The 19008-nt window shown below is 40.0% G+C and overlaps 1 protein-coding gene across 2 annotated transcripts; it reads right to left on the minus strand.

Moving 5' to 3' along the window:
* Positions 1-1132: 1132 nt before the first annotated feature.
* LOC134224146 (septin-2) lies at positions 1133-15841 on the minus strand. 2 transcript variants are annotated; one of them, XR_009982856.1, is made up of 5 exons: positions 15728-15841; positions 3305-3562; positions 2446-3246; positions 1996-2291; positions 1133-1902 (listed from the first exon to the last, which is right to left on the minus strand). XR_009982856.1 is itself a non-coding variant. In XM_062703415.1 (4 exons), exons 1-4 carry the CDS (start codon positions 15755-15757, stop codon positions 2124-2126), a joined length of 1257 nt encoding a protein of 418 aa, XP_062559399.1. In that variant the 5' UTR covers positions 15758-15841; the 3' UTR covers positions 1133-2123. The 2 variants fall into 2 exon arrangements, 1 of the variants encoding a protein (XP_062559399.1); XM_062703415.1 differs by having other exon boundaries at positions 1133-2291.
* Between the last annotated feature and the right edge of the window lie 3167 nt (positions 15842-19008).

The raw sequence follows: 19008 nt of genomic DNA on the forward strand, positions 1-19008 counted from the left end.
AAAACAGTGTTAACGAGTACTACTCATCGAGCTCTTTAACAGAAAAATGGAAATCATGCATGTTGTAAAATGGCTGTTACGTCACTTTTTCAGATTACGGCAGCATATGAGTTTTCATAACATTGTAAATTAATGTCCAAAATGGGTGGTTTAATCCCCAATATAGGCAATTAACTTTGATTGAACTGGGGTTCTGAAGTTAACGTTCCTTCCTGGTGTTAAGATCGTCGGCTTTGCCGATGACGTAACCTTAAAGGTCTACGAGGAGTCAATTCCCGAGGTAGAACTGACCGCAGCACACGCGATCAGCACGGTGGTGGATTGGATGTCCGGGAAGACGATGAGTGTTTCGAGCTACGTGGCACCAGAGTAGCCCGTAAACGCATCAGGGTGACTTCGGTTGTCAGATGGCAGCGCGAGTGGGATAACTCTTCTATAGGTAGGTTGACCCACCGAGTCCGATACTCTAGTGCACTTCCGTGTGGTAGCTTGGCAACTAGCTTAAAGAAGTAAACTGAGTAAATTATTCTATGTTTTGAATAATCAAAACACGAATGTCAAAAGTCGGAGTGAATGTTCTTCATGAAAGTGAATATTTTATGCTTTGATGATAGCCTTTGGAACAACTTTGTTGTACGAGAAATGCAAAAAGTCATCCTAAAAAATGGGGTGCACCTATTATTGTGGGGTAGTATTATTACAAATGATGTCCCCAATTTTTAACTTTCGAGACACGAATTTCGACCTCAACATTAAGTTCGTCTCAGTGTCTCGTTCTTCAATAGCGTATCTACTTATTATTTATTCTAAGATTTTTTAATATGTTTTTTACTAACACTAGGTAGAGATGATTAGCACTATCATCACAGGTCACTTTTGATCCAACGACATTCGAATCACATCGACCTCATCAGTAGCAACCGTAAAGTGCTTAAGTATAGATTTTGCGCCAATGAAGAGGAAAATGTCTAAAATAAACTTGATCATTAACATCATCGGCAGAATTAGTGTGTATGTCGGAAGAAATGCAGAAACAATGTTCAACGATGAACCGATTTTTTTTATGAAATGTTGATTAGCAACCGACTCGATAAATGCTTTCTCAATTTTCTACATTATTAAAAACGCGGCGTTATATCAGTTATAGAATATACGTAGACCATATAATATATATTTGGGAGAGCCACTGCATCTTTAAATTATTTAAACCTAGAACGTTTAAAACTAATATATTTCTCATGAAAAGTTTTTGAATGAAGATAAGAATGTTAAAAATAATGAAAATGGTCATGATCCAAGTACAATTTGAGAATACTCCTGACGTAATTCAAATCAACCTAAATGCACATATTTTGGAAGTAGTGAAGACTACCACTTGTTATCTGATAAGATGGAATCCTATATATTATGTGACAGATATAACTCGATCGATATAGTTTGTAGCCCATTGCTTGTTCTATTCTTGAGTGCCATCATAGTGTTTGCAGTTTTTGTCATAAAACATTATTTGTATTATAATTGTTGTGCTATTTATCTAGACAATTTCGTATTTAACTTGCCAGCTGTCTTTAAGCTTTTTTTGTGACGCACGAGTTTTCAAATTCTCACCTATCAACACCGAAATGATTCGTTCGGTGAGATTGTACTGTGCGTTATATTTAATCGGAATTTGAAGCTTAGCGACCGTTAAAAATATGCAATTTTTGCTATTTAAAAATTACTATTATTAAGCTACATGATTAGAGTTTCACATCAAGATGAAATTGTCTGTGACTGTGCTGAATTTGAACCGTATTTTTTGAAAACTCTCAAATACTTTGTACTTACAAGAATGGAAAATCATGGATTTTATATGCACTTTGCAGCTACGTTGGTCTTTTGGCGTTCGGTGTATCAGTTGGACTGATCACATAAGAATAAAACAAGTTAAAGCACTAGACTTTCTAAAATTCACGATGAAGTTTACTATTGAGAAGCACAGGCTATACAACTTACCTCAAGCATTTTAGCATTTGATGGGACCGGTAGAAATTCGGAATTCGGTAGTGGTGGAATTAAAATGACGACATTTTTCTTCATCGAAGAAGAATCTAAGGAGTCGTTCGTCCGGTTATCTACAAGTTTCATTTCTTTTTGCTCTTACCCAGCGTAAGAGTGTGATGCGAAGCAGCCATTTGTGACTTGCGGCGATTAAATTCAACAAATTCCTCTTCTAGCTTCTTTCGAGATTCTTCCAGTTTGCGTTTTTCCTCAGCATGATCTTTCTTTAGTTTATCAAACTTGGCATGCAGCTGCAAGGAGAATCAGACATAATGTTTAATATAGGAAAATACGTTCTATCAATTATGCTAAAACTTTTACGTCTTAGCATTTGTAGTCTATCTGAACAATTTGTGAAACTGGGTAACCATTACCTATATCAAATTTATTAAAAAGAAAACTTACATCTTTCTCGCTTTCTTTAAGCTCCGCCTCCTTTTCCTTCACACGAACGACAAACATTTGCCGAACCTCGTCCTCCTTGGCCTGTAATTCGGCAAGATGGTTGCTCCGCTTGGCTTCGAACGTCTGTTGGAACGAAACTGGTTTGTTATCACTGTCGACATCGGTGAATCCCATCTGCTCCAGACGCTTCTGGCGATAGAGTTCGTAGTGTCTCGTGTGCGTCTTCTCGCGCATATCCTCCATATTGGTACGGATCAGCATTTCTCGAAGCTTGACAAAGTCACAATGAGCCTCGTTTTCGACCTGTACCGTGCCCCATGGATACTGGCGCGCTCGAACAGTTTTGTTTCCAACGCGGACAAAATCCGTGCTGCCCACCACAGCGAACGGAATGTGTGAGTTCATGGTGGAGTTGATTTCCGCTACTGATTCGTCGTCTGTTGGGAAGTGGTAAATCTGAACTCCATTATTCCTCAGCTCGTCGTTTATTTTGGCTTTGAATTTGGACAATTCCGTCTTGGAAATGGTATCTGCTTTGGCAATAATCGGAATGATATTGACTTTCGAATCCAACTTCTTCATGCAAACCAAATCCAGCGACTTCAAGCCATGCCCTGTTGGGCATATAAAATAAAGACAAATGTGCGTACGACTGTCGTGATACGAAGCCAACGACCGTTTAATTTTGAGCTCCTCTTGTAAGAAAGTTTCGAACTGCTGATCGATGTAATCGACCACAGATTTGAACGAGTCGTCTTTATTGATTTGATCTCCATATCCAACGGTGTCACAGATCGTCAACTACAAAATAAATGAACCATTACCTTCAAAAAATCTTTTACCATTTAGGGACAATTACCTTCAGTCTGACCATGCTCTCCTGCAGCTCGTACGTATGGGCCTTCAACTTTACGTTCGGCAACGAGTGCGGGCTCGGTTGAGATTCGAAGTTCGTGTTGAACAACGAGTCCATCAGGGTGGACTTGCCGAGACCGGTTTCTCCGATGCACAGGATGTTGAACACGAACCCATTCTGGACGCTCTTGCTGACCAGCTGGTCCGGCATGCTGTCGAACCCGACATGGCCGGACAGTTTCAACGTTCGGGGGAGCTCGTGCTGAAAATAAAAATAATAGGCATTTTTTATTAGTTGAAGCTATAATTTAAAAGAAGTATTTGCGCAAAGTATAATTAAAGAAAATATTTGCGCACTTTAGTCAGGTATCAAATCTGCTGAAACGGCGACAAGAAGACGGAACATGGAGGTAGTTTCCACCGATTTCAATAGACTTCAGATTTTAACATACATACATCGATTCGATCGAGACACTTGCTCACAGATAGACAACGTGCTGATCGACGGTCGACATTTCTCGGATGTTATAGATGTAGTTGCAAAAATCAGGGCGCGATTTTCCAGCATCACGAATTCAAGAAACACGCTGCACGGTTTCCTGTTTCTGCTGAAGCCATCGTTAATCAGACGTATGTGAGCGACCATTTCGACAGTTTGGACACCGCGGAGGAAACATTGCGGAGCGCAAAGGAGGCGCGTTTCATCAACGCTCTAGCGGGTTTCGAAGTTACAAATTGGACATCAAATTCGCCGCTGGTACTTGAAGGTCTAGGGGAAGTAACAACCACCGAGTCAGTGCATTTTCACCTAGACAAAGGCACCGAAAACGAAAGAGTGCTGGGTGGTTGGAATCCTCATCGAGATGTCTTATCATATGCTATTCCACCAAGAGCCGAAATAGCGTTAGAGCAGCCCCGAAAACCAACGAAAAGGGAAGTTCTCAGTATGGTCATGACGCTTTTTGATCGGATGGGTTTATTAGCTCCATTCACGACGTTAGGAAAAATGCTGGTACAGGACCTGTGGCGTTCCGGGTGCGACTGGGACACTGAAATTGACGACGAGTCGTACAAGAAATGGACATCGTGGGCTAGTACGTTTCCTGAAATAGGAAAGCTGAAGATCCAACGTAGTTACTTCGGTGACGCGCAGTCGAAGTATTTTGGACCAGTGCAACTGCATGTGTTTACTGGGAACGCTGGATGAAAGAATATGTCCCTAACATTAAGCGTCGAATCAATGCCTTTGAAGAAAGGGAACTTGGTTTACGTCGTAGATGGGAACCGAGGCTAAGCATGTTTTAGAGTAGTCAATAGTCATCGATCGTCATCAATCGCATCGAGCGAGAACCAACAACGGAGTGATTAGGCGGGGTGCCTCCAACTTGGCGGTCCTGGAGATTACTGAAGGTAACGCTGCTCCGGATGACAGTTCCGGAACAGGATTACGAGCCGGGGATATGTTCGGAAAAACGAGGGATCCCTGTACCACGGATAACCTTGTGGAGAATTCCGAATTGTAGTAACAGTCGCTGTCAGAATTGACAGACAGACGTCAGATCAGTGGAATACGAAGTATAGCATAAGAAGAAGAGAAATAATTTGGTAAAATCTATTAAGGTCACTCCTGACGGAATCTAAGATTAAAAGTGCTCGCGTTTTCGGGGGAACACCACTCGATACGGAAGCAACGCACAACTGTCATTTTTATTATTTCACGCATGCTGCGACGCAGCAAAGCCAAATCAACAAAAATGACAGTAACTGTTGTGCGCCGCCTCTGAATCGAGTGGTGTGCCCCCGAAAACGCGAGCACTTTTAATCTTGGATTCTGTCAGGAGTGACCTTAAATAATATTGAACCGAAGCTTTGACCAGTTCGTGGAAATTTAAAAAATTTGGTTAAATATTTAAGGGGCCGTACACTAATTACGTAAGCAATTTTTCAGGGTTTTTCAACCCCCCCTCCCCCCATGTAAGATTTTTCCCATACAAATCATTTTTTATTTATATGGAGCGTAAGAAAATGGCAGACCCCCCCTCCCCCCATAAGTGCTTACGTAATTAGTGTACGACCCCTAATCTAAAATTGTGGTAATTAGAAGTAGGTACTGAAAGCTCATATGTGAATATGTACAATATGTGGAAGATATTGATTTGAAAAATTTATTGCAGGTAACCACTTCGATCCCTTCGATGGGACTCGAACCCACGGCTCTCAGTACGCTAGACTGGTGCTTTAACCAACTAAGGGGCCATCCACAAAGTACGTCACGCTTCAAGGGGGGGGGGGTTCCGAGCAGCGTGACGATTCATACAAAAATTTTAGAGGTTTTATACAAAAAGTGTGACGAAGGGGGGAGGGGGGGTTGAAAATCGCCGATTTTTGCGTGACGTACTTTATGGATCTTCCCTAAGCTATGAAGGACCTCCGTCGGCTTTCGCAACCTAGCGGCTACTGAATGAGTTCGAGATTCCCAAATTGGACGCATAGTCAAACCACTCGCAATCCATTTGTCAAGCCAATACTTCCACACGTGTATAGTACACGTTCACATTAGAGGAGCGTGAGTATTTAGAATGTCTGGCGGCAACACACTCTTCATCAGCCATTGAACTGATCAAGTGAGGTTGTGTGAGCTATTTGCCAGTCGGTCGTCAAGCTCAGACCCGACCGCATTGCGTAGGCAAGAGCACGCAACTCAGGTTCAGTTCAATCAAAGTTGATTGCCTATATTCCGGGGATTAAACAATGTTCTGAAAACTCATTTGTGAATATGTAGATTATGTGGAAGATATTGATTTGAAAAATGTATTGGAGGTAACCATTTCCCCTTTGATGGGGCTCGACTCTCAGTACCCTCAGTGTGTAGCCGCCAGACATTCGGTTACCTGTTGCCAACTATAACAGGAGTGTTTAAAGTGTTTTTGCTTAGGCTCTTGTCAAAAGTTGGGCTAGAGTCATAATGGCAAGCCAATGATGCAAGTTATGATTTTGAACACAATGTACACGCGAAATCTTAGGGAAATAAAAAAAATACAAAATTGAAATCTCGAAAAAAATAAAGATTTCACAGAGAATTGCTCACGTGCATCATCAGTTAGATAAATTTCGTCCTTTAAACCAGTAAGTAGCTCATACTTTGGCGCTAATCTATCTAAGTGTTAATTGAACTTTTATTTAGACCGTTTCACTAATTTGTCGGTTGAGAGAAGAAAGGAAATTTCGGGACGAGTATTTCATAGCTTGCAAGCGAGGGTGAAGAAAACTTGTTGTGAGTTATCCAACTACTGTATAATTAATTATCTCTAATAATACTAAAATACATCTATTCCAGCTTCAAGCTGTCTAAACAAGACTGCTTTGATGAGTTGACTATTCGCAAATCCGAATAGTGTGTGAAGTTCTTGATAATAAACAATGTGGGCTCGCTTGACTGTGGATATACAACAGTAAAGCACATGTGACGAATGGACAAATCAAGCATCCGAAAGATATTCAATTAGCAAAATAGAGCTTTAAGTGGTCTTGTTGAGTAGGGGTTATTACGCCTAACTAGAGAGTAGGAGCTTGAGGGTTCGAGTCCCTCCAAGACACGTGGATTCTTTTTCACCCGGTTTTTGCAGTATGCGTGTGAGTTGGGAGACGAGGTCTTCCGGACACCAACTTTCGGCAAGTATGATCAGCCATCATCTCAGTCTCCGTATGAAAGTTTCCCGATTTCCAGCGAATCCACCCGAATGCCGTGCCTACAAGCATCACACAGTACTTCCGGACCTCATCATCAAGCCGCTGCAACCCAGTCGTCATATCGTTCACCGGGACGCACAATCGATACTAGCTGTAAGGAAGCCCCTATTCCTCTCAGAGCAGTCGAGCTTCCGTTGCCAGCGACCAGCAGCCGTCCCGGTCCTGCGTCTGAGTTGGGAGACGGGGTCTTCCGAAATCCTACACAGAAAAAAAATCCGCGGTAAAAACTACTATTTTGTAGACTACGCTCTGTTTTTAAAACAACCATGAAATTTCAGTAAATTTTACCATGGTTTCAGAGAAAATCACCACTGTTTCAGTTCATGTGACAACATTCCGCATGGGCCACAGTTGATTTTTACTGCGCGCATGGCAAAATTAAAGAGATTTGTTATCTGCTGAAAATCGTCGGTGCATATTCTTAAAATAACTCTCGGAATGGTAGTTTTGACTGCAATATTTTTTTGCGTGTATAACCGGCAAGAACAATCAGTTACCAGTATCCTCTGTACCTGAAAGCATTCCGATTTCCAGTATTGCTACACCATCTCCACGCCAGTTCAACTCCATGTTACCGGATGTTTCAAGTAATAGGCGTGCGCTAAATTAATGATTTTGTGTGTGTTACTTCTACGTGAAGTTAAACGATTTACAATGATATGGAAATGCTAATATCATCTTCCAAATTTAGACGTACATGTTCATGATAGAATTAGAGGCGAAAGTATTGATAGTTCCGTTAGGATACGGAAGGCATGAGGAATGTTTTTTTTTGCGTGCGGTTCAAGAATCTTCGAATGTATTGATATACTACCAAAACGTCGGCGGGATCAATAGTTCTTTTGCCGATTATCATTTGGCCCTTAGCGATGGCTGCTACGGCGTCTATGCCTTCACCGAAACCTGGCTCAACAATAATACCATCTTCTAACAGTAACAAAAACACTGGAGGGGGTGTTCTGTTAGCTGTTTTCTCCTGCTTCAAATTTTGCTTAGTGAATCCTCCTGGAAACTCGTCGGTTGAGCAATTGTGGGTCGCTGTAACTACTGCTGATGGCGGCATCTCTTTATCTGCGTTCTTTACATCCCTCCCGATCGAATCAATGATGCGGAGTTGATCGATAGTCACTTCGGTTCGGTTAACTTAGTGTTCTCGCAATTAGGACCAAGGGACAAAACGTTGCGCAGAGTCGCTTGTCAGACCACTTACTGCAGTATTCAACCTCTCGTTGACTTCCGGGGTGTTTCCGGTGTGCAGAAAGCAGTCATATGTATTTCCAGTTTTCAAAAAGGGCCGCAAGAGGACCGTATCAAACTACCGGGGAATAGATGCCTTGTGCACCGTTTCCAAGCTATTTGAGTTGTTTGTTCTTGGCGAATTGACTTCAAGCTACGCCCATTACATTTCAAACGATTAACACGGGTTTATGCCCAAACGTTCAACGACCACTAACCTAGCGTGCCTCACTTCCTGTGTAATAAGACAAAAAAATAGAGAATGGCCATCAGGTGGATGCAATCTATACAGATCTTTCTGCTGCATTCGACAAAATGAATCACCAGATTGCCATAGCAAAATTTGACAAATTAGGCATAAATAACGCTCTGCTCAGCTGCCTTCAATCCTATTTATCAGGGCGCAGTATGGCGGTGATCACATTTCCTCACCGTTTGCAGTCCGATCCGGCGTTCCACAGGGTAGTCCTCTTGGACCGTTTCTGTTTCTGAATGTTTCTTGGACCGTTTCTGAATGACGTCAACTTTGTTTTGAAATGTCTAAAGTTATCGTACGCTGACGACTTGAAACTGTATTATTGTATCAAGCAAACTCAAGACGCAATGTTTCTGCAACAACAGTTTGAATCCTTTGCAGAATGGTGCCGCATCAACCGAATGACGCTCAATGTCGCTAAATGCTCTGTCATATCTTTTGGACGCAAACACTCTCTTTTCCAGCATGAATACGCTTTGGCAGATAAACAGCTTCAACGAGAATCGACAGTCAAAGACCTAGATGTTTTGGTCTAGAACCACGAAGCATATATTGTTTCGAAGGCATCTTCACAGCTAGGTTTCCTTTTCCGATTTGCTAAGAAATTCCGTGATATGTACTGCCTAAAATCATTGTTTTGTTGCCACTGTTCGACCAATATTGGAATATTCCTCGGTCGTCTGGTCCCAGTATTATCCGCATGAAATTCAGCGCATCGAAACTATCCAACGCAAATTTGTCCGCTCTTTGTTACTCTACGACATTTGAGATGGAGAGATCTAGTCAACCTTCCCAGCTATAGTAACCATTGCATGCTCATCAATCTCGATTCGCTTGAGGCAATACGTAATGTGACTAAAGCTTGCTTCATCAGCGACCTTTTACAAGCAGACATCGACTGCCCAACACTGCTTAGCATGCTGGACATCAACACACGCTACCGTACTCTCCGAACGCACTCGTTCTTCAATCTTCCTGCATCCAGAACTAACTATGGGCTACACGAGCCCGTACGAAGTATGTTTCGTCTATTCAATAGATAGATGTTATTCTGTGTTTAATTTTAATGTGTCACGAGAAACTAATAAGTGAAATTTCAGACGTGTTTTATGTTATCCTTGACAATACTAATGTATTTAGGTTTAAGTAACGGTCATTGGGGTGACCATTTCACCTGTTGACAATAAATAACAATAAAGGAAAAAGTAGTGCAAACCTGTTGACTGGAAGTACCTACATGTATTTTTTTTTCCAGCGGCGCAAAAATAGCGGTGCTGCTTAGTGACTAATCTTAAAATAATGACCAATTCACTAAAAAGTGACCTGCCAGGTCAGGGCCCCAGGGCCATCGAGCTTTGTGGGCAGCATCGAACCTGAAACCGGTCGACGAAAAGGTAATTTTAGAAAATCCTTTTTTTTTTCTTGTAAGCTATGATAAGCTAAGTGATATGAACTCCAATAATCTTTTCTGATAATGTAAAAGGTTGTATTGGCATGGCAAAAAGGTAAGAAAATTATTTTGAGCTTTTTAGTGGAATGTCTTCACTTGTCATGAGACGAGTTTGTACAATTCCATTTAATTCCACCACTTAATTGTACCTTGACAGGATACGTATTTCGACCTCAACAGTAAGGTCGTCTTCAGTGTCTTGTACCGGACTCGAAGTCAAGGTACAATTAAGTGGTGGAATTAAATGGGATTGTACAAACTCGTCTTATGACGAGACAAGTGATGGCAAAAAGCTTACAAACCAAGATGAATACACCACTGTACTGTATTCATCTTGCTGGAAACGAAACGCAATAAACACACCGATGTTTAAATAATATTTCATCAGGGATCACATTGCTGAAGGCATGATCAAAAAGTTAAAGTAGATGGCACTCAAGATCAATGAATTAGCCTATCACTCGGCCGATCAATAAGTTTTTACAAAGTCATTAAATAGCGGAAGATGTCAAATAGTGAAGCAGAATTTAATGTCGTTTTCGTTTTTGGGGTGTAGCGACACCGTTTAGTGCAGCATTTTGCACGGCAAAAACGAACGTTTTGAGTGCAGTTGGGTTTGTTTGTTATGGATACCTGTTGGATACCATAAAAAGAAAACAATAACAACGTGAGAAACTTGACAACAAACTACACTACACGGCACACTCTGATTTTTTCTGGTGCTACACTGCTTGTTCCAGTGCAAGAAAAATGCTACACTGGTGTAGCACGAAAATCAAAAACGAACATTTTCGGTGCAAAAGTGTAGCACGAGTGTAGCTACACCGCAAAAACGAAAACGACATAAGATTACACGATTGAGAAAGTAATGTAATCAAAGGAACCCAAACATTTGGTACAATCCATCATAGTAATCTTTTTTTCTATAAAAAGTTATTCTACCGATTCATTAAACTGATCTTCAAATAAACTACTCTTTTACATGTTATAGCGCTGCGTTCATTCATAAAACATATTTTTGGGTTTGGAAAAAAGTATGTATTGATCAACATAATTGATTTAATAGCGTTTATCGGTGAGCTCAATATTTATTGCTCATAGTAGGAGCGAGTAAAGCAACAAAGAACATAATGCATAGATACCGCAAGCAAGCGATATATTTTTTTCATTCTTTATTATAGAGGTTTTCAGCCCTTGGCTGGTTTACCTCTGGGCGAGCAACAAATATGAAGCTAATAGAAATTCTAGCAGTGCACAAGTTGTGAAAACAGCATTGCTAAAATCGCTGTTATTTTAGCATAGCATAGCCGAAATAGAACCTTAATGTTGTTGATGTGAATGTTGTATGGAAATAAAGTGAAATTTTTTATTCCTTACTGAGATATTGCCGCCTTGCAGCTTTGTGTTCAAGTTTATTAGGCACTTCCACACTATAAGGTTTCTATGCCCAGGGAAGTCGACACAATTTCAATAACGCAATTTCATAAACCGAACCGTGGAATGAACTCAGCCGCCCGCAGCACGGTTTTGCTTTGTAGCCGCGCATCTATGCTTCATGCTAAATTCGAGAACAATTGGAATTTTTGAAAGATTTTTAATTATTGAAACGTAAAGTTTAGTTGTTTAAAAAAAGTTGAGGAAAGGATTTTTCCCTAAGGCTTTGGGATTGGGACTGCCAAAAATTTTCAGATTATGGTTATTGTTTTCATCGAATTTTATTTTTACGCATCGAGTTTTTGTCAAAAATATTTCATTTTTATTTTGAGGCTACCTAAACTTTTAAAACATTTTTTTTTAGCCAGATTGTGGCTTCAATCATTAGTACATATATGATTTATGTATTCAAGAAAAACCCTTTTTGACAAACAGCCAGCCAAAATGAAATTTTCCAACTTATGCAACAGTATTTTCATCCTTTGACTAATTTCGGAGGGGTGCCTCTACTTTTAATTCGTCTACTCAAACATGGATTAAGTATTAAATAATACCAAAACAAAAATTATCTTTGAGTGATCAAGTTTCAAACTAGTTTGCGCGCTCGAACAAGATTTCTTGCTACCAAATGTTATTGTAACATATCGTAGGCATATATCGACACCTCTTTCCACTGGTTTGAGGTGAATGGTAAGTGGATGAAGTGCAGCTTGTCCGAGTCCGACTCCGACTTACGGCGGCTATCATCTATCTACGGTGTTTATTTCAATTGTGTCTAAAAGAGTGGTGGTCATGCTTCGCCTATCAGGAGAAGAGCATTCGCTAAATGCATTATTTATAAAAAGCACCAGCGCACAGTTTAGACAGATCTGTTCGTAGAATAGTAATGGATAATTTGTGCAATGTAAGAGACCCAGTTAATGCTACATAGCTGCTAGCAACGCTGTTATTGCTGTATCAAAATGAGTTTGATGCAATTTCAGACATGTACATATGCACGACTACCACCGGATTCAAATTGTTATTTGTTTCGATTAGTTGCCATCCCATCATTCACATCAAAAGAAAAACAAAGCGAAATTCGATACCTATTAGGGTTGTCGGTCCAGTAGAGTAGCCCAACATTGTTACGCGTTTGTTTATCTAATTTATATTCCACCCCAATCTTCGACTCACCACTGACTGGTAAAGACCCAAACGCGCGTGAGGTCCAAAATTGTTGCGGGACAAAAGGAAAGAGAAAAGAAGAAACCGACAGACCGAGAGATGACGATGGCGGGCGAAGCAAAACTGGAAAATCAGTCTCTGCATTGTTGTCGTAATAAAAGCTTTCACTGATTGAATTGGCCGTCGAAATAAGAAATCACGATACATACAATCGGTCAATGAATGGACAGTTCTATCTTTATGGCACGAGTGCATATCATATGATAATGATCAAATTCTTTAGCCTTTCACGGCTATCACTTTCGCTCCCTGTCCTGATCTAAGGTTTCAATTTATTGACTGAGGTCTGATTTGGGACGAATTATTACGTGTTATGAATTTTAAATCAAATCCATACTTCAGAAATCGAAATTATCATTCGAAGTTAGAGATATTTGTAACTCATAAAGAAGTATTGACGGTGGTTGCTTGTAAATATTGCGACCTAGAGCTTTGGGCTAATAGTCACAAACATAAAAATGGGAATAAAAACACGATTTTTCTGAAATCCGAATCTCACAAACCGAGGCGAAAATCTAATCAACCATCTGTTTATTACGCCGATATGTTGGTTTACCTAACATAACTGTTTCGTGTTAGAGCTTCACCCAGATTGATGATGATGGTGAATCAATTTCACCTACATCAATTTAATTCAACGGGGAAAGCAAGCTAAAAAAGAACAAGAAAAGCAACACGTATAGTAATCCAAAACGGGGTGTTGATATTGGATCGATTTTTCTCCAGTGCTAATGCAAACCGTGTTCCAACTAGGTATGCAGTAGAGGCGAAATTTCTATCAACAACAAATTAATCAACTTTGGAACTTTTCGCGTTGGTTGGGTAGTTTGTTCAAATTTGGCATTCGATGGAATTGGCGAGCTTGTCACGTACATCCGACTTAAATTGCAGGTGTAAAAATTTCACTGATACATGGTGCTTCTACTAGATTGTGAAGCTCGAACATGCTTTCTTTTATGAAATTAAGTGTTATAGCCTCTTTAGATTATGAGGTATTTTAAGTGATTTTATGTAAATGAAAATAAGGTGAAATAACTTTGACATTCAGATACACTTTATCATGTCATAAGCTCCTTCTGAATAGACAACCAATAAAATATCGTTCGTAATCAAATTTCTTTGCAGTGTTGGAGATAATTGGAGACAATGTATTGAAAGACTATTCTTTCATACAGACGATAATAATTATGCGTGCAATTAATGTTCTCGACGGCTATAAATAAAACCATTCATTCATAAGACGAAATGCATTTCTGGGAATGCATCTCGTGATTACAGCGCGTAGGCAAATATAAGACGATGAATGTATGTTAGTTAGGGTGTTCCAATTCTATTTCGATAAAAAGATAATTGAATTGAATTGAATTGTATGGAAGAAATACTTTAGTCGTCTGACAATTATTGAGACTCAAATATCATCCCTATGCTATTTAGCATTCGAAATATTTGGAAATTTATCAGATCCATTAAATTTTTAAATTTTTGTGTCAAATGGCCGGGGTTCTGAAAAAATCGCACCAAGCGCCAACAAAAACTTACTCAATTTTCTGCCCAAACTTTTGGTTAGCAGGTTTAATTAATAACAAATAGTATCGGATATCTCTCAAACTCTGTGGATATCCTCCAACAAATATGCATATGAATTAATATGAAATGATTTCCGTTTTCTTGTTGTGAACAAAATATCACAAGTCAGTCAAAAATCCACTTGGTGCGGCAGTTTGGCTGAACCCCCATCAAATGGTCTGAGTTCTGCTAAATCCCATCAAGCGGCAAAAGAAACTAATTTTCGACAAAAAATTGACTCGAATTAGATTTTTTTATCCAGAATGTTTAAAATTTTAGTTATGGGAAAACACCATTCCTGCAAGTCGCGATTGTATGAGGCACCCTAATATTATTGCGATGCATGTAAGTGAATGGAAACGAAGGATGGCAACGAGAACATGAAAACCATTGGTCTGGCCGCAATCTTTCAGCATCACCGGTAGGGCTGTGCAAATATCGATAAAATCGATAATATCGATATTATCGGATGAAATTTATCGATACGATATCCGATATCATTGAACTCAGATATCGCCGATATCGATAAATTTTTGTAATCGATGTAATGATGATGCCCAATTAAATCAACTACATACACTGGCTCACTGACTACATCCTTTAAAACATATGTAGCAAGCCAATCACATTTTTTAAATGTCCATTGTGTCTGGTGTTGAGAAATTGGGCGCATCAGTACCCACTAAGACGAAAGGCAAAACGCATGAACGATAAAGCTTACAAAATCCTCGACAGGAAATCTAAAATCATTCATAATAAACCACAGGCGGTGAAAGTTATTTCATGAAAATTATTGTCGTTTGCGGTGTTTTACCAAGATGAATAAGAGCGACTAAAATTTTCAAATGGTTTTGGAGTGACAAATTAGAGTTAGAAACGTGATAAAATCGATAGTAGACAAACTCGGGTAAAAACTGTATTTTTTTTATTTTATCGGATATCGATCCGATATCCGATATTTTCAAACCCGATATATCGCCGATACCGATATATCACCAAATGAATATTGTCGATATCGATAAACCTCCATTGTGCACAGCCCTAATCACCGGCTCTGTAACAGTGTAGGTACCTACTCTGGGTGTGAGCAAACAAGGAAATGCGTCCCGTTCCCAGCCCAGAATCCAACATAAACAATATTTTGTTAGAAAAAAATTTGATACACATTTCGTTGAAGCACCGCTGAACATTTAGTAATCTACATCCGGACAAGCAAGGAAGTCCCTCTTCTCTGAAACCGTGCATTTCACATCCAAACCTGCTTGATGATTGATTTCAATTGTCCAATTTGAAACTTTTTTTTTCATCAGTTATTTTGCAACATTCACAGCGACGCCCTTAGTAGATTCTAAACTTTTCCTCCGGACAGCAAACATTCTCTGTTAGGGCACACTTTCTACCGATCATTGGCGATTAACACACAATCTCCCATTTCCGCGCGTTCATTTTTCACCAATTAAAATTATTTTTCCTCTCTTGCACAGAGAAACTAGCAAAAATAGCACTACCTTTTGCACTTCAACGTCTGCGGCCGCCATAATGATTCACTGAAGACTGAATCAGCAAAGATGATGACAGCGGGTTTTAAAAACAGAAAGGTCCCATCATGCGCAGGGTTGCCATGTTACTTCTTTTTTGAAAAGGCTTATCCAACACAGGTCCAACATTAGAAAAACGCCAACTATTTTTCAAGCATTAAAATTTCAGTTCGACACAGTTGTTTCATAAGGGCCCTTGTAAGGGTTTCGAGTTTTCGTTACGATAATATACCAAAGCAGCCATCGTGTTCGTGGCCTTCCACGTAGTTGCTGGCCTCTTTCTGGTTCCCTGTTAAATATTGTTTTCGCTATTCTTTCTTCGAACATTCGCACTAGGTGACCAGCCCACTGAAGTCTGCCGTATTTTATACGATTCACAACATATTTTTCTTTGTATACTTGATACAGCTCATGATTCATGCGTCTACGCCACACACCATTTTCTAGTTTTCCTCCGAGTATTGTACGCAGTTCGCTCGAAAACCCCGAAAGCTCTTCGGTCCGCAGTTTTTATTCATGTCCAAAAAGGGCCACTGGTAGAATCAGAGTTTTGTAAAGAACAAATTTCGTTTCCGTCTGCATGTTGCGGGACCTAAGCTGGTTGCATAATTCGCAAAAGGCCCTATTCGCAGCAGTAATACGTATTTTCACTTCACGAGAAACGTCATTGTCACATATCACAAGCGTTCCAAGGTAAACAAATTCTTCAACAACTTTAAACAACAAGCACCACCTCAGCACCAACGCCACTAGGTCTTCCTCTATCTCTGCTTGTCATCATGTACTTTATCTTGGTAGAGTTAATGGTTAAGCCTATTCTCGCCGTATACCTATCCAATGGGACAAAAGCCTCCACTACTGGTCTGCGATCGGTTCCAATGAGGCCCTAATTGAGTCCTAATAGCGCCATCGAGTACAATGTTGAACAATAAATTCTAAAGTGTCTACACAGAAAACAGATATTGAGGCTGGCATCCGATACGTGTGTAAACATCCGCAACCGTTAATTCAAATGTATTTTAAATTGGAACCACGTTAGGCAATCGATTGGAGATGGATCATTGTTATTGAAAACGCAGCCCGAATGCTCCTGTCAAATGCATTGGCTGCGTTCGATGGTTGTAAATCAGCTGCGTCCGTATGTACTGCCGCAATCAGTTGAGCAGATGGCAGTAGTGGGCCAACGTATATCAATTCAAAAGTTTACACAGGATTTTCAATAAAATTTGTTCTAGCTTAAATATCTGTTATCTGTGGTGTCTATAAGGTCCGTCTAAGGTCACAAACGCGAGGTTGACACTTTGTCTGCTATCGGAATACTACCCAGGTAACCATTAAGCACTTGAATCCAGTTTTCCGCGAGCGGTAATGGCCGTCAGCTTGCCTGCGGGTCAGTCTCTGATTTGACGTTTCTGGAGGTCAACTGCACCCACCGCTCCGAGCCTTTTGACCAATGTTTCATATAAGAAGGTGCTGATTCAGTGAATTCAAGCCTTCTTATATACCACATTGATCAAAATGCTCGAATGGTGGGTGCAGTTGACCTCCAGAAACGTCAAATCAGAGACTAACCCGCAGGCAAGCTGGCGGCCATTACCGCTCGCGGAAAACTGGATAAGCCATATCTAAACTTTATAACGGCATTTTAGTGCCTATAAGTTCTATATATGTTTTTCAAATGCTTATTGGCCATATAATCCTCAAGCAGCAGAAGAAGCCGTATATCGGTATACAACGCTTCGTTGTGAAGCTAATAGGCCCTGCTTGATTCAAGACGATTAAAAGAACCACCTTTACCAATTTAGAGCTAACATCTATGACGTTTAGATGAAATCAATAACAATATCGACCATAGTTCTATAACCCCTTCTCTTTCGCTCGCATGCAACAGGGATTGTTTTCGAAAACCTATTATTCTATTCAGTAATAACAATATTATTATATGGTTAGACATATGTATGAAAACTGATGAAGGGAAAATGTCGGTTACATGTTTCATATGCTGTGGCCCTGGCTGTGGATTTATTCTGCAACTAGTGAAGTTAATCGGCACCGGAACGTTATATTTCATATGCTTCATGCAAAAAGTTTCGTGAACGCAGTTAACTGCTGAATCAGATTTCCCTTTCTATTTTTTTTATCATTTGTTGCTCTTGATGTCGATTTAAATGAAATCTTTCTGTTTATCCCTCCATCTCAGCAATACAAACACTCAGTTCGGAGATGGATCAAATGGTAAACTCCCGCAACCAACATGAACCAAATCCTTCTACCCAACACAAGTTCAAGACCGAGGTTAGGAATAATTATCAAAAAAAAATCATCGAGTCCCCAACGGGAAGAAAAAGGAAAGAACGCATCAAAATGTAAATAAATATTTTTCATTTCACTTTTATTTTTTTTCGTTTTCCACTCGTCTAAAAATTTTGACATTTCTGACAAGGGCGCGGAAAATTGGTAAGGGCATGCAGTATATCAGCCGAATAATTCGCCAAAAGCGGCTTTTGAGCAGCACTAAAGCTTTATTCAGGTCTTAATAGCACTGTTTACCATGCTGTAAATGCGACTATAAAACCGAATTGAAGTCGATTTTAACAGCTTAGTGGTTACTTGGGTAGATTTCGAGCCATCCATCGTTGCACGTATCAGTCTAATAAGTTTCACCGGAAAACCAGGTTCGGACATTATCTGCCACAGCCCATTTCTTTTCATTGAATCGTACGCTGCTTTGAAATCAATGAACAGATGGTGAGTCTGCAAGTTGTACTCCCGGAATTTATTGTCGGCGTAGCACCAAATTAGAATTCGGAAGTCAGGACTTCCGTACCGAACTTTCTTCCGAAGTTTTACCTGTCAAATTAATGTGGTTCTCAAGATATTATAGCATTTTGCTCATTCACCTCTACCTCGCTTAGTTGTGCGCCGCTAAGGTACTTTATCATATTGTGGTACTCACTCACTTACTTACATCACAAATTAAACACAATTTCACTAATAAGATCCACTCAAACAATATACCAAACGCAACGCAGGCGAGAGAAAAGCAAAAAACTACTAAAAATCGATCAATTTCACTAAAGAATATCTTTTTGTAAAGGGACAACAATATGCTGCATACCTTAGCAGCGAATGTGGCTTGCCGAAGCTCGCCGAAAGCTCACATCTGTTTGACATTGGTTTATTTACTTTTTGCATGGCGCACAACTCGGCGCGTGGGACCCGGCGCGTAACCGTTGAGCCAGTATGCTAAT

Source organism: Armigeres subalbatus, chromosome 3 (genome assembly GCF_024139115.2).
Source record: "Armigeres subalbatus isolate Guangzhou_Male chromosome 3, GZ_Asu_2, whole genome shotgun sequence".
Lineage (NCBI taxonomy): Eukaryota > Metazoa > Arthropoda > Insecta > Diptera > Culicidae > Armigeres > Armigeres subalbatus.

Bases quoted from the DNA above. Each gene is read 5' to 3' on its own strand.
- LOC134224146 (XM_062703415.1), bottom strand. From the start codon at position 15,757: ATGGCGGCCGCAGACGTTGAAGTGCAAAAG. The intron at 3,563-15,727 runs GTAGTGCTATTT...TTTTATTTTCAG, and splicing joins CAGACGTTGAAGTGCAAAAG to CACGAGCTCCCCCGAACGTT. The intron at 2,292-2,445 runs GTAAGTTTTCTT...TTCTCCTTGCAG, and splicing joins TTAAAGAAAGCGAGAAAGAT to CTGCATGCCAAGTTTGATAA.